Source organism: Mesoplodon densirostris, chromosome 4 (genome assembly GCF_025265405.1).
Source record: "Mesoplodon densirostris isolate mMesDen1 chromosome 4, mMesDen1 primary haplotype, whole genome shotgun sequence".
Taxonomy (NCBI): Eukaryota; Metazoa; Chordata; class Mammalia; order Artiodactyla; family Ziphiidae; genus Mesoplodon; species Mesoplodon densirostris.
Genome location: NC_082664.1, coordinates 77,736,777 through 77,752,389, shown reverse-complemented (window position 1 = coordinate 77,752,389; position 15,613 = coordinate 77,736,777). Strand labels below are relative to the sequence as shown.

The following is a 15,613-nucleotide window of genomic DNA, read 5'->3' as shown; positions in this document are numbered from 1 at the left end:
CATGCTGTTGTATTTCCCAGGTTGCCGGCCCCTGGAGGCTCAGGTGGGAGTCTGCCAATGAGAGCTGCAGCTGCCACTGGATATACCTGGCACGTTTAGATCTTAATAAATGTTCATTTAACACAATTTGTTTTCAGAGCAAAGGAATGGGGCTAGGAAAATATACAAATCACAACTCTGGAAAGTTTATAAAACAATTTATTTTAAAACTCTCGGTGTTTCCCTGGTGGTGCAGTGGTTGAGAGTCCGCCTGCCGATGCAGGGGACACGGGTTCGTGCCCTGGTCCGGGAAGATCCCACATGCTGTGAAGCGGCTGGGCCCGTGAGCCATGGCCGCTGAGCCTGTGCGTCTGGAGCCTGTGCTCTGCAACGGGAGAGGCCACAACAGTGAGAGGCCCGCGTACCGAAAACAAACAAACAAACAAACAAACAAAAAACTCTCTCATTATGCTTTAAAATTTCCAGAGAGGGGGAATTTACTACCTATGGAGACAGCCTGTGCCATTTTCTGGCAGCTCTAAATACTAAAAATTCTCCTATAGAGAACCTAATCTATATCTCCATCACTACAGCAATTCACTGATGCCCTATCACTTTGAGCCATTCAGAATAAATCCAATTCCTCATCACACTCAACTTTTTCAATATTTTCAAGAGTGTTTCATGCCCTTTGCCCTCCAAAATTGCCTCATCAGACAACAACACAAGCTATAAAATGGCCTCTAATGTTTGATCCAATAACTCTACCAAGTAAAGTATGCTAAATGGAACTAACTCAAAGTGAGGAGGAGTGAACTTGTGCAACCTGTTTATACTTTTCTTTTCGTAACCAAAAAAAAAGCTTAGAAATAATACAAATTCCCCAAAATTGAGAGTGACTAAACAAATGATGGGGCAACTACTTACAGTGCTTTAACTGAAGTGTCAAGTCATCACCTTAACTGAAGACAAATACACAGAAATTACATTGATGCATGGAAATGTGTGTGGGCAATGCTACATGAAGAAAAGAGAACATAAAACTCTATTTCCAAGGGACTTCCCTGGCAATGGTTAAGAATGGTTAAGTGGTTAAGACTCCACCCTACCACTGCGGGGGGCACGGGTTCAATGCCTGGTCAGGGAATTAAGATCCTGCATGCCTCGTGGGCAAAAAAACAAACAAAAACAAACAAAAAAACCCAGTATTTTCAAATGGATTACAACTATGTAAAAGAATCCCTGGTTTTGTACACCAATAAAGTCCATAAGTGAATTTGGAACTTTTCCAGAATTCCATCTCCAAACCAATGTTTCCTCCAGATTCAGCTAGCCCAGTGAACCTACATCTGACCCAGAAGACATTCCACATGTGCTTTTTTTTTCTTTTAATTAAAGTATAATTGACATATAACATTTTACCAGTTACAGGTATACAACATAATGATTCAATATTTGTATATACTGCAAAATGATCACCGCAATAAGTCTACTTAACATCCGTCACCATACATAGTTACAAAAACTTTTTTTCTTGCGATGAGAACTTTTAAGATCTAATCTGTTGGCAACTTTCAAATACACAATACGGTATTATTAATTATCGTCACCATGCTGTACATTGCATCTCATGACTTATTTTATACGTGGAAGTTTGTATCTTTTGATCCCTTTCATCCATTTCACACACCCCCCATGCCTCTGGCAAGGCAACCAGCAATCTGTTCCCTGTATCTATGAGCTTTTTTTTTTTTAATTTCACATGTAAGTGAGATCACATAGTATTTGTCTTTCTTTGACTTATTTTACCTAGCGTAATGTCCTCCAGGTCCATCCAAACTGTTGCAAACGGCAAGATTCAATTCTTTTTTTATAGTTGAATAATATTCCATTGTATATACATACCATATTTTCTTTGTCCATTCATCTATCAGTGGACACTTGGGCTGATTCCATATCTTGGCTATTATAAATAATGCTGCAATGAACATGGAGGTGCATATATCTTTTCAAGTTAGTGTTTTCGTTTCTTTTTTTTTCAGCCACACTGAGCAGCTTGTGGGAATCCTAGTTCCCTGACCAGGGATTGAACCCAGGCCCTCGGCAGTGAAAGCAAGATGTCCCAACCACTGGACCACCAGGGAATTCCTCAAGTTAGTGTTTTCATTTTCTTTGGACAAATACCCAGAAGTGGAATTGCTAGATCATATGGCAGTTCTAGTTTGAATTTTTTGAAGAACCTCCATACTGTTTTCCATAAGGGCTACACCCCACATTTCTTTTTAATTCTGTCCTGTGTATTTTCTACTTGCAAATATCAACCAACAGACAAAGAACTTGGGAGAGCTAAGGCCAGGAAGAAAGGAAAGCTAAGCAGCAGACTCCATGCCTTGGCCTCCCCACTTGCTCTTGGTTTCTATCTCTCACCTGTTCCCACCACAATTCTTATTATATGGGGATTTCTGCTCCCCCTACAGTCTTCACCTGGATTGATGACATCTTTTGGAAACTTGTCAGACACTATCTAGAATACAGCGGTGACAAAACAGACAAGGTGCTTGACTTCACGAAGCTTGTTTTCAAATGATATGTGGTGGCAGAGGTGGGCCTATTATGAGAGACAAGAAATATCCAAAGAAATGAATACATAAACAAATAGAGATAAATGCTGTGAGAAAAACAAAACAAAAACATACATTATTGGGAGAGACAACAGGTGAGAGACCAGTTTAGTCCACTTTAGGTCAGGGAAGACATTTGAGAATGTAAAACTTCAGTTAGGACCTGAAGGATGAGAGCCAGCCCTTAGAGTTGTGAAAAGAAGCCTCCAAACAGAAGGAAAAGAGAGTAAGAAGGCCGCAAATTAGGAATAAGCAAGGCCTGTGTGAAGAACTGGAAGGCCACCACGGCTGGAGGATCACTAGTGGCTTCCCACAACAGGGTCATGGTAAGAGATGAGGCTGGAGAGATAGGAGAAAAGGAGTCATGATGCAAATGGGAGGCCGTTAGAAAGGGTTGATGTGATCTGATTGAGGTTTTCAGAAGATCACTCTAGTGAGGGTGCAGGGAACGCCTTCTCGGGTGGGGAGAGTGGAGCATGTAGACCAGTATGGAAACTAATGCACTAGTGAAGGCAAGATGGTGGTGGTGTGGGCCTTGGCGACACCCAGCTCAGAGCAGACAAGTTAAATATAAATGTTTAAAGGAATATTAGCAATAAAATAAAACCAAAACTAAGGGGAAATTAAACAAAAAATAGAATCAACGTATGTATACTATACAGATTTCTTATCCTGCAATAGCTAAGGTTTGGCCCCCAGTTTCCTTGGAAGGCATGAGTAACAAGAACATGTTCCCTCAAGTCTGTCCCTTCCTGTCCCCCCAATTCTCCTTTGTGGTCCTTCATTAATTCCCCCTTAACTTGAGGCATGCAGCTCAAGCAGAGCCCTAGTCACTGCTACTCTCCAAGTGGACAAGTAGTGAGCAGCCTGAAGTCCCAACCCTATGTAGAATGGCCATTACACCTCTTGGTGCACATAAGCCAGGTAATAAACATTAAAGACACAAATGTTTCTTTCACCATCTCTCATGTTTGCATAACACTACTTTCCCATAAGAACCACACTGGAAATTTCTTGGGGATTATTTTAACTATTACTTACTCTAGAACAAGACTAGGGGGAAATGGCTTCAATTTCTGACCCACAGTGACATATTTAACACTTTTAGAGACTTTTTCAGCACTGGCTACTATAAAAATAAACACTTTTTTAAACATCTTTATTGGAGTATAATTGCTTTACAATGGTGTGTTAGTTTCTGCTTTATAAGAAAGTGAATCAGCTATAAAGTTAACACTTTTTAACATGATGGTTAGGTGGTGGAAAAGGTGATATAGTGTTCAAAATGCTTCTTTTATGGACCCTTGACAGCTTAGATGAAACCCTATAACTTAGTGGTTGAGAATGAAGCCTCTGGCGTCAGACTGCTGGGTTTCAAATCCTGGCTTCTCCAGTTACTGTGTAGCTTACAGCTAGTTTTTTAATTTCAATAAGCCAGAATTTCATCTGTAAAATGGGAGTTTGAGGGCTTCCCTGGTGGCGCAGTGGTTGAGAGTCCGCCTGCCAATGCAGGGGACATGGGTTTGTGCCCCAGTCCAGGAAGATCCCACATGCCACGGAGCGGCTGGGCCCGTGAGCCATGGCCGCTGAGCCTGCGCGTCCGGAGCCTGTGCTCCGCAACGGGAGAAGCCACAACAGTGAGAGGCCTGCGTACCACAAGAAAAAAAAAAAAGGGAGTTTGATAAGCTCCAAAGACTCTGAAATTGGAGAAATATAGTGAGAACTGTTTGTGAATGCTGGAGAGAGCTTCTAAATCTGGTCTATTCCCAGCCTCTATTTCCTTCATTTTAATCTTTCCACTTCACATCTCCCCAAAAACATACACATCAACACACACTTTATTGCACAGACACACAGGTAGCACACACATACACCCTCTATTAGGTAAGAGCCTACATTCTTGGAGAAAGTGGTATTTAACCACTGTAAGCATGTCTGTCACCTTATTTAATAAAATAAACCTTTCTAATTTAGCACAGATTAAAACTCCTGGAAAGGAATAACTGGATCCCAGATGCTGCATCCAAAATCCCTCACCCCATAGGCTCAAAAACTTTCAATAAGTCCCCTTTTTTTCCCATGGGGAAAAAATGATCCACTCATTTTTTCCCCAGGAGTCCACAGACTCCAAGAGCCAGTTTAATTTGTATGCCACTTCCTAATTGTGGGAACCTTGGATTCTACAAACTGTTCCCCAATTTGCTTGAGTATAAAGAATGTAAGACCTGGTAAGGGAAGGTTCAGACTCTGTCAACACTAGGAATGGGCGAGCTGGGTTTGAAACAAGTGAATAAGGTTCATAATGCACCCCCTAAGAAAGTTCCCTAAATTCTGGCTCTGTAACCAACCGCTGGGCAGCATTTACAGAGTGGACACCAGGGGGTAGCAAAATCTCACTCTCCCAGTTCTCGGCACTAATTATAAGGAAGCTGGAGAGTCTGGATGACTAGAGGGCCCATAACCCATTGATGGAAAAGATCTCCAGCTCCCTGCCTCTAACTCTGCTGGGAAGATGGTCACTGAGGTTCGATGCCCTAGATTATGTTTGGGTTTTTTTTGTTGTTGTTGTGTTTTGCTTTGTTTTGTTTTTTTGATGCTATGGAGCAGAGGGATTTTCTTGCCTCCAAGAAAGATGAACATTTTCTCTCTCCTCTTTTCCAGACCCGGAGGAGTGGAGAAAGGACGGAGATTAGCGTTCTGAGGAGGTGAGAGAAGAGCCCATCACCTAGGCGACGCCGTGCCCCCCTGCTTCCCCCCCTGCCCGCCTCTGTGCCAAAGACTTCCCTGAGGTTCCGGCCTCCTGGCTTCGTAGGAGCTGCATCCACGGGCAGGACGTTTTCCAAACGCCACCCCGCAGTCGCAGTGGTACTTGCCTTCACGTCTGTCTCTGGGGTCTATTTGGCTTTCCTACCTTCTCAAATGCCCACCCTTTAGAAGCGCCCCTCCCCACGCCCCCCAGCCCTGCAGGGCTTCCCGGTGCCTGCTCAGAGGAGGGGCAAGGCATCTCCCTGCTATGTCTAAGCCTCCCCCAGCCCTCCTGGGGGACCCTCGCCAGGGCTTCATTTCCCATCCAGACGCGGTGGAGGATGGGTGAGAATAGAACTTTCTTAACTAGCCTACCCCCTTTGTCTACTGCGTCAGCCAGCCATCCCCGCCGCCAAGAGCCCTAGCGACCCTGGGAGACTCTCTTTCGCCACCCCATAAGAAGGAAGGGTCTGGTATCCAGTGCCGGATCGTGGGGCTGAACGGGGGTCTGGTGCCTTCCCTCCGCTAGCTAAGGGAGAGATAGGGGATGCGGAGGGGAAGGGGCAGCGAGGAAAGAACTCAGAAAACGTCCGCCGAAGCGCACGCCCCTGCAGGAGGATCCTAATCCCGGGACCCTGCGCGCATTCAGCCTCGACACCCACCCCCCTCCCCAGGCCTTCACCGCTCCCTAATTCCCCCACGCCTCCGCCCTCCCCAGGCCGCACAGAGGAGCCCATTGTCGGAGCACGAAGGCTCGAGGCCCGAGGAGATGGGAGGGGAAGGAGGAAGGCGGGCAAGTCCCTGGAGAGTGGGAGGAATCCCCCGATTTTCCTGCCCTCGGCTCCACGGGAAGCGGGCAGGGATTTGGGGCGGAGGTCTCTTCTGATCCCCAGGTGCTGCCAAAGTCTGGCAAAGGAGGGGTGAAGAGGTTCCAAGGCGAGTTGGAGTCAGGAAGCTTCCGGCCATCAAACGACACCAGTCCTAGGCTGGGGACCCCACGGATTTCACGCACGCCCCAGCCTCTGGACTGTCCCTTGCGGAGACTAAACTGATCCCGTAGGGAGCTAGGCGGTGGCGGGAAAAGAGGGGCGTCCTCGGCGGGACGGGCCTCCGAGGGTCAGGGTCGGGGCTACCGGCTGGAGGGCGGGGAGAAGGAAGAAGAGGGTTGCGGGAGAGCTGGGCAGATCGGGTGGGGGCGTAGGGGGAGCAGCCAGAGGCAAGGCGCGGGAGAGGGAGTCCCGGCTGGGGGTCCGACGCGGAGGCGGAGGCGGGCACTGAAGGGCGGGGCGGGGAGGGGCGGCCGTCTCGACCCTCCCTGGCGGGGCCCCGCGGCCTGGGAGCCCGAGCTGGCCGAGCCGCCACCGCGGCCGGAGCTGTCCCCTAGCCAGACCCGGCGAGACGCGAGCGGCGGGAGGGAGGCGGCGGCGCGCCCGGCCCCGCCCGCCCGCCCGAGCGTCGGACGCGGCCCCGAGCCGAGCCATGGTGAGTCCCGCGTCGCAACCCGGTGTCCCCTCCGCCTTCCCGCAGCCCGCTGTGGATCGCCAGACCCCAGCTGGGTGCCTCTCGCTCTTGCTTGGAACTCTTGAGCGCTCCTGGGACTCTCCTCCCTCCCATCCCCCCTTCTTTTCTTTGATCTGTCTGTCTGCCCCACTGTCTGGCTCTGTCCCCACTGGGTATTGCCCTCACTCCTTTCTTCCTCCTCTTCTCCGCCCCTTCCCCCAACCTCCCTTAGGTCTCTCCCTCTAATCCACACACCTCCCCTCGACCTCCTCTGTCCCGACCTGTGCCTTCCTTTGCAGGATCTTCCCTCCCCCTCCCGGTCCCAGCTCCTCACCCGCGGGAGACCCCCGCGGGATTGGGCTGCAGTGGCCCTGGCAGGGGCCCGGGCTCAGGTCATGAGAACTGACCTGCCTGGCACCACCATTTTCCATCCCAGTCCCCAGCCCGGTGAGCCGGGCCCACCCATCCGGCCCTGGGGGACCGGCCACAGCTGTGGCTGGGCTGGGGCCAGGGACCTGGCCAAAAAGGGAAATTCCCGCGGAGAAAGAGAGGCTGCCTCAGAGTGGGGAGAGGGCTCACGGTGCCCGGGGGCGTGACGCTGCCAGAGGCGACACGAGATGCGGTGCGGGGGGAGAGGAGTGCCCCCGAGCTCACGCTGCAGGGGGCAGAAACACTGTCCCAGAGCATTCCCGCTGCAGAGGGGAGGGGACACCGGCAGGAGCTCCCTGCCGCGGGTTGGGGACCCTGGCAGCAGCAACTCAGGGCACAGGAAGCAGGAGGGCGCTGTTAAGGGACGTCCATGCCAACAGGAGTGGACACTATCCTGTGAACTCTCGCTCCAAAAGTACTCTCTGAAGAGTAATTGCAGGTGTGGGCACTGCCAGGGAGAGCGTCCACTGCGGGAGGGATGGGTGGATGGGGGGGTACGGCCAAAGGGGCGCTCACCGCAGGGAACAGAGGAGGGGGAGAGGCCCTGCCAGGGGGCGCTCACCGCAGGGTGGAGAGGGGGAGGAGAACCACCGGAGCTGCTCCTCTACAGAAGGAAGGGCACCCCCTGGCAGGGAGGCTGGAACAAGAAGAAAGAGGAACTGGGCCAGGGAGAGCTGACTCAGTCTCTCTGGTCTCCTCTTTGGTCCGGGCCGGCTGGAGGCCGGTCTCTGAGCTCCTGCCCGCCCTCTCCCACCCCAGACCCCTCCTCCCCTCCTGCCGCTGCCGTTTCCTGTGGCTGAGACTCTCACTCAGCCATGAGCTCACCGCCTCTAATGGGTTGCAGCTGCCTCGCAGCTCCAACTCTAGCTCCCCCTTCCAGGCCTCGGAGAGGACGGCCCACTCTGCCTCCCCCCCGCCCATCTCCACCCTCCCCCCACCCACGCTCCCGGCGCTGGCCGGGTCCCCGGAACACTGGGGGGTCTGTCTGCTCGCCCACACACCTTGGGGCCGGGTCTCTGTGCTGACGCACTGACTGTCGGTCTCCGGAGTGGCTGCCTCGCTTCTCAGACGGTCGGGACAGGCAGGCAACACTCAGGCTGAGAGGACTTAAAGTGAAATATGCAGTATTGTCCTCAGGGCGAAGGCGGGCGGTGGGGGCGGGTTGCAATGGGGAGTAGAGAACTAGATAAACACTTCAGCGAGCAACCCCCTTGCCCGGTTACAGCAAAGAAATCTGATAAAAGGAATTTCACAGCCACCTTGAAAGACAAATAGGTTTGCAGAGGAATAGCCTGAGGGGTGGCTGTTTGGGGTATGAGATGGAGAAAGATATCCAACTGATTCACTTAGGGATGCGAGTCTGGAGGAAGCAAGGCTGAGACTTTTGAGATAGTGACTCCGGGTGGAGGTTGGTGGAGAGGCCCTACAGGAATCAGAAAATATTTCAGCTCCAGTACATACCAGCAAGGCCTCCTCCTCCCTTCCCTACAAGTTCCCTTTGTGACTTTTTCCTCTTTCAACTGTCCCCACCCAGGTCTTTGTAACCCAATCCCACATGCTCCGGGAATGGGTGATTGCTTTAGAGCCACTCTGGGAGAGGATGAGGGGTGCTCGAAAGACTCAAGACAGATAGCCCTTCAGTCCTTCTTCCCACCCAATGAGCATCTCTAGCATATGATTGTTCATGGGTGGTGGCACCTCTACTTAAGATGGGGGTCTCTGTGGGAGGCCCTGAGAAGAGGGACTGGCAGGAGGGCTGTGTAAAAGGGCTCCACCCTCCAGCGCTCTCAGCCATCAGTGACTTCCCTGATGGCCCAGGGGCCCATCTCTTCCTGAGGAGAGCCTATTCAATCCTTGCAATTTACAAGAACCAGGCTCAGCCCTAATCAAAGTCCTTCACAAAAGAGTCTCCTCAGATCTCCAAAGCCAAGGTCTCAGAGTACACTGCTAGGGCTGTGCACTCTGACTGGGCCAGCCCCACTCCCATCTCATTCAGCCAGCCTTTCCTGTCGTCTCTCTGCACACACTCTGTACATGATGGGGCCCCTGGGGGACACAGCCAGCCTCCAAGGAGCCATGCTCGGGTGATCTCTAGGGATCTGCAGCCTGGTCTTGTGTCTCCCAGGAGCCTGAGCCAGTAGAGGACTGTGTGCAGAGTACTTTGGCCGCCCTGTACCCACCTTTCGAGGCAACAGCCCCTACACTGTTGGGCCAAGTGTTCCAGGTGGTGGAGAGGACTTACCGGGAGGATGCGCTGAGGTACACGCTGGACTTCCTGGTGCCCGCCAAGCACCTGCTTGCCAAGGTCCAGCAGGAAGCCTGTGTGAGTGAATGCATCCCTGTTCTATCTCCCCGAAGAGCCACTGCCTCACCCGAGACACCAGTCAGACTGAATAATTTCCCCTCACCCAGAGACATCGCCTCCCCTGATACTGGTCCCCCCATAGGCACTTGCCATTCGCATGCTAACACATAGACACTCATCTTCCCCAAACACTGACCCCTCAGAAACATCAGCTCCCAAAGACCCTGACCCTCCAGACCCAATTCCAGACATTCCCTCCTCATATCAATTTTTCAAGATACTAACTCCCCCAGAAATGACTCAACAGAGTCACTCCTACAGATATAAAGAACTTCTAAGAGTCTCCAGCTCCTCCAAGACAATGGCATCTGCTGACCATGTCTTTATAATGACTCAGTTCTTACTCTCCCACTCATGGAACTAGCTTCCTAGAGAAGCTTCCTACCACCAGAAAATTGATCAGTCCCAATCCTTTCCTCTGTCACATGCACACCCCAAGATATCTCCTCCCCCTCCCCTGGAGTTATAACCCACCAGGCATAAGGCCACTCCTGCCTAGGGTAGCCCCATGCTAACTGCCCCCTCCTGCTGGTTTCATCAGCAGAGGCCTGAGCACAGCCTGCCACCTCTCTCCCCAGGCCCAGTACAGCGGTTTCCTCTTCTTCCACGAGGGCTGGCCCCTCTGCCTGCACGAGCAGGTAGTGGTGCAGCTAGCAGCACTCCCCTGGCAGCTGCTGCGCCCAGGAGACTTCTACCTGCAAGTGGTGCCCTCAGCAGCCCAAGCGCCCCGCCTGGCACTCAAGTGCCTGGCCCCAGGGGGTGGGCGAGTGCAGGAACTGCCTGTGCCCAATGAGGCTTGTGCTTACCTGTTCACACCTGAGTGGCTACAAGGCGTCAATAAGGACAGGCCAACAGGTCGCCTCAGCACCTGCCTTCTGTCCGCACCCTCTGGGATTCAGCGACTGCCCTGGGCCGAGCTCATCTGTCCTCGATTTGTACACAAAGGGGGCCTCATGGTTGGACATCGGCCAAGCACACTTCCCCCAGAAGTGCCCTCCGGGCCCCCAGGGCTCCCCAGCCCTCCACTCCCTGAGGAGGCCCTGGGCACTCGGAGTCCCGGGGATGGGCACAATGCCCCTGCTGAAGGACCTGAGGGCGAGTACGTGGAGCTGCTGGAGGTGACGCTGCCTGTGAGGGGAAGCCCCACGGACGCTGACGGCTCCTCGGGCCTCTCCAGGACCCGGACGGTACCCACACGCAAGGGTGCTGGGGGGAAGGGCCGGCATCGGAGACACCGGGCGTGGATGCACCAGAAGGGCCTGGGGCCTCGGGACCAGGATGGAGCCCGCCCACCCGGTGAGGGGAGCAGCACTGGAGCCTCCCCTGGGTCTCCCCCGGGAGCCGAGGCTGAGGCTCTCCCTGCGGCAGCAGCCCTGGAGGTATCTGAGCCCCCAGCGGAGGCACTGGGGGAAGCCTCTGAGTTTTGCCCCCTGAGGCCAGGGGAGGTCGGAGGAGGAGCAGGCCAGGGGGCTGAAGGGCCACCCGGTACCCCTCGGAGAGCAGGCAAAGGAAACAGGAGAAAGAAGCGAGCTGCAGGCAGAGGGGCTCTTAACCGAGGAGGAGACAGTGCCCCACTGAGCCCTGGGGACAAGGACGAGACCAGCCACCAGGAAGCCCTTGTCAGTCTGCCCCCACCAAGTGAACACGAGCTTCCAGGATGCGGCCCAGTTAAGGAGGAGCACGAAGGCTCGGGGAAGCCAGACCCTGAGCCGAGAGAGGAGCTCAAACCACCAGATGAAGAAGAGCCTCGGCCCCCAGAAGCCTGTGGGCCTGTAGAAGAGAGGGCCGGAGAAAGAGAGCAGGAGGGGCCGAGGCTGGTGCGCGTGGCAGGTGAGATGACACCAAGGCCCGTGGGGCAAGGGCCAGGGTAGGTGAGGCCTAGGGAACGGGGCTGCGGGAAGAGCAGAGGTGAGGGTGGGAGCAGAATAGCCGGACCTGTCCTCACTCCAGGCCCATAGCTCTGCCTGTGCCTGCAGGGCCCAGCAATCCAGAAGGGCTCCTGTCTGAGCCCCTGGCACCATCCCCAGAGACTGTGCAGGAAGTGAAAGGGGACAGCATCCCGGAAGAGGCCCCTCCAGTCTCCAGCTCTGATGACCCTGGTGTAGCTTGGGACTTAATGTCGTCTGGATATCTCGTCCTGACTGGTCAGTGGGCAGCAGTGGCTGAAGGGAAAGGGGTCGAGGAAGGAGAAGCCTCCAGGGTGGGCTGGGGAGGGAGGCAGGGTGGATGGGAGGTAGCCAAGGCCTGCCCCCAGTCGGGACCATGTTGTGTCTTCAGGAGGGGTGGATCAGAGTGGGCGAGCTCTGCTGACCATTACCCCACCGTGCCCTCCTGAGGAGCCTCCACCCTCCCAAGACATGCTGAGCACTGCTCTTCATTACCTCCACTCACTGCTCAGGTAACTGAGGCCCAGGCTGGCTGCTTACACACTAACCTCCTGGGTCGTGAGCACCCTGCCCTCCTCTCTCCTCAAGATATTGACCTCTAGGATACCTACTTCTTCAACCCTCAGATTTTCAAGTCATTGCTCTCTGACCTTACCGACCCCTGACTTGCAGCATATCTTCATCAATCCTCAAAATCAACACTGCTGACTTTCAGTATCCTAAGACACAACCTAGTTTATCAGAACCTTGATTAACTCATTCAACAACTCTTTCTTGAGCACCAGAACCGATTAGGCAGTATGCTAGGTGCTGGCATTGAATTCATACCCTTCCAGAGCACAGAATTCCTAACCTTTATTTATTTATTTATTTTTTACATCTTTATTGGAGTATAATTGCTTTACAATGGTGTGTTAGTTTCTGCTCTATAACAAAGTGAATCAGTTATACATATACATATGTTCCCATATCTCTTCCCTCTTGCGTCTCCCTCCCTCCCACCCTCCCTATAGAATTCCTAACTTTTTAATCCCTGATCCCATGACCCAGTAGCCATGTGAATACAGACTCCTAATTGCTAGGTCACTACCTCTTGGACACATGTCCGAGACTTTGACACTTTGCCCATCGCCAGGAACTAACTTCTCCTGAGGATGAGTAACATTAACACACACACACACACACGCACGCACAACCTCCTTGGCTCTTCTGCCCCCACAGGCCTGACCTACAGGTACTGGGGCTGTCCATCCTGCTGGACCTTCGCAAGGCACCCGCACTGCCTCCAGCACTCATTCCTGTCCTGAGTCAACTTCAGGTAAGCAACCGCTTGAGACAAGTACTTCTTCTGGGTCCTGACTCTTCCCTAATGGTCATTCCAGGCTACCCCGTTGCCCACAATTCAGGGTTATTCTTCTCTGCCTTCAGGACTCAGGAGACCCTCCCGTCATTCAGCGGCTGCTGCTTCTCACTCATGATGACCCTCCAACTGAACTCCATGGATTTCAGGTTTGAGCCCCTCACTCCCACCTAGAGAGAAGAACTGGCTGGAGCCCCAGGCCAGTCCCTGAATCCCTAGGTGCCCAGGCCAGAAACCCCCTGCCTTCACATGTCTACAGGGTGCTGAGTTGCTGTCAGAGAGTGATCTGAAAAGAGTGGCCAAGCCAGAGGAGCTGCAGTGGGACTTGGGAGGTCACAGGGACCCCTCTCCCAGCCACTGGGTAGAGACACACAAGGTAAGCTTCACCTCCCCCACTCAGGACACTGGGAGCCAGGAGTGACCCAGCAGAGGACATTTTAGGAGAGAGAGGACAGATCTGAGACATGACCAAGGGGTTGAGGAAAAGTGGTTTCCCTTCCATTTAGTTCAATAAATATTTATGGTTCACAATTCAACAAGTGTTTATGAGCAAATTCAATTCAACAAGTATTTATTAGCAAAAGACTGTGCATGTGCCCTGGGCTACTGGGGAGATGAGACGAGTATGTTAAATAAATTCTTTCTTTTTGCTTCTAGTTTTGAGTTATAATTGAACAAGCACTGAACAAGTTTGAGGTGTACAACATAATGATTTGACTTACATACAATCATGAAGTTGTTACCACTAGTTTAGTGAACAGCCATCATCTCCTATGGATACAAAATTAAAGAAATAGGAAAAAATTTTTTCCTTGTGATGGGAACTCTTAGGATTTACTCTTAACAACTTTCATATATAACATACAGCAGAGTTAATTATATTAATATTTATCATGTTGTACATCACATCCCTAGTGCTTACCTGTCTTATAACTGGAAATTTGACTATCTTCATCCAATTCCCCCTCCCTCTCATCTCCTGCCTCTGGTAACCACAAATCTGATCTCTTTTTCTATGAGTTTGTTTTGTTTGTTTGTTTTTGAGGTATAATTGACCTACAACACTATGTTAGTTCTTGGTACACAACATAGTGATTCAATATGTCTATGCATTTCACCATAATGTCTAGTTGTCATCTGTCACCATACAAAGATATCACATAATTATTGTACATTTTATACCTGTCGCTCATTTATTTTGCAACTGGAAGTTTGTATGTCTTGATCTCCCTTACCTATTTCTCTCCTCTCCTCACCCCCCTCCCCTCTGGCAACCATCCGTTTGTTCTCCGTATCTATAACTCTGCTTCTGGTTTGTTATGTTTGTTCACTTGTTTTTAAGATTCCACATATAAGTGAAATCATACAGTATTTGTCTTTCTCTGTCTGACTTATTTCACTTAGCATAATACCCTCTAGTCCATCCATGTTGTCACAAATGACAAGATTTCATTCTTTTTTTATGGCTGAGTAATATTCCATTGTATGTATATACCACATATTATTTAGCGGGAATTTAAGTTGCTTCCGTATCTTGGCTATTGTAGATAATGCTGCAGTTAACACAGAGATGCATATATCTTTTCTAATTAGTGCTTTCACTTTCTTGGGATAAATACCCAGGAGTGGAATTGCTGGATCGTATGGTAGTTCTATTTTTAATTTTTTGAGGAATATCCATACTGTTGTCCATAGTGGCTGCACCAATTTACATTCCCACCAACAGTGCATGAGGGTTCCCTTTTCTGCACATCCTCACCTACACTTGTTATTCTGACAGGTGTGAGGTGATATCTCACTGCGGTTTTCATTTGCATTTTCCTGATGATTAGTAATGCTGAGCATCTTTTCATGTGCCTGTTGGCCATCTGTATGTCTTCTTTGGAAAAATGTTTATTCAGATCCTTGGCCCATATTTTAATTGGGTTGTTTGTTTTTTTGATGTTGAGTTGTGTGAGTTCTTTGTATATTTTGGATATTAACCCCTTATAAGATATATCATTTGCAAATATCTTCTCCCATTCAGTAGGCAGTCTTTTCATTTTGTTGATGGTTCCTTCGCTGTGCAAAAGCATTTTAGTTATACATAGTCCCATTTGCATATTTTTGCTTTTGTTTCCCTCGCATAAAGAGAAGTATCAAAAAAAATTACTAAGACAGATGTCAAAGAGTGTATTGCCTATGTTTTCTTCTAGAAGTTTTATGGTTTCAGGTCTTACATTCAAGTCTTTAATCCATTTAGAATTTATCTTTGTGCATGGTGTGAAAGAGTAGTCCAGTTTGATTCTTTTGCATGTAGCTGTCCAGTATTCCCAATACCATTTATTGCCGAGGTGGTCTTTTCCCATTGTATATTCTTGCCTCCTTTGTCATAGATAAATTGACCATATGTGTGTGGATTCATTTCTGGGTTCCCTATTCTGTTCCACTGATCTATGTGTCTGTTTTTGTGCCAGTATCATACTGTTTTGATTACTGTAGCTTTGTAGTATAGTTTGAAATCAGGGAGCATTATACCTCCCTTGACTTTGTTCTTTGTCAAGATTGTTTTGGCTATTCAGGGTCTTTTGTATTTCCATACAAATTTTAGAATTATTTGTTCTAGTTCTGTGAAAAATGCCATTGATATTTTGATAGGGATTGCCTTGAATCTGTAATTGTCTTGGGTAGTATGGACATTTTAACAATAATAATTTTTCCAATCCATGAGCACGGTATATCTTTCCAT

At 50.4% G+C, this 15,613-nt stretch overlaps 1 protein-coding gene and 1 long non-coding RNA gene across 5 annotated transcripts in view; one reads left to right on the top strand and one right to left on the bottom strand.

Annotated features, from left to right (window-relative positions):
• Positions 1-217: 217 nt before the first annotated feature.
• LOC132488404 (uncharacterized) lies at positions 218-8,360 on the bottom strand. Its single transcript, XR_009531746.1, has 4 exons — positions 8,276-8,360; positions 7,837-7,911; positions 2,464-2,587; positions 218-364 (listed from the first exon to the last, which is right to left on the bottom strand). It is a non-coding gene; the product is annotated as an uncharacterized LOC132488404 (long non-coding RNA).
• Positions 6,632-15,613, top strand: part of ARHGEF40 (Rho guanine nucleotide exchange factor 40) — a 21,606-nt gene continuing 12,624 nt past the window's right edge. For 2 of the 4 annotated variants that reach the window (XM_060096528.1, XM_060096527.1), the window contains exons 1-8: positions 6,632-6,827; positions 9,400-9,597; positions 10,218-11,469; positions 11,616-11,783; positions 11,917-12,037; positions 12,747-12,843; positions 12,954-13,034; positions 13,145-13,261. In XM_060096528.1, coding sequence (XP_059952511.1) covers positions 6,825-6,827; positions 9,400-9,597; positions 10,218-11,469; positions 11,616-11,783; positions 11,917-12,037; positions 12,747-12,843; positions 12,954-13,034; positions 13,145-13,261 — 2,037 coding nt within the window. In that variant the 5' untranslated portion in view covers positions 6,632-6,824. The remainder of the gene's footprint in view (positions 6,828-9,399; positions 9,598-10,217; positions 11,470-11,615; positions 11,784-11,916; positions 12,038-12,746; positions 12,844-12,953; positions 13,035-13,144; positions 13,262-15,613) is intronic. The other 2 variants (XM_060096529.1, XM_060096530.1) reach the window with 2 other exon arrangements.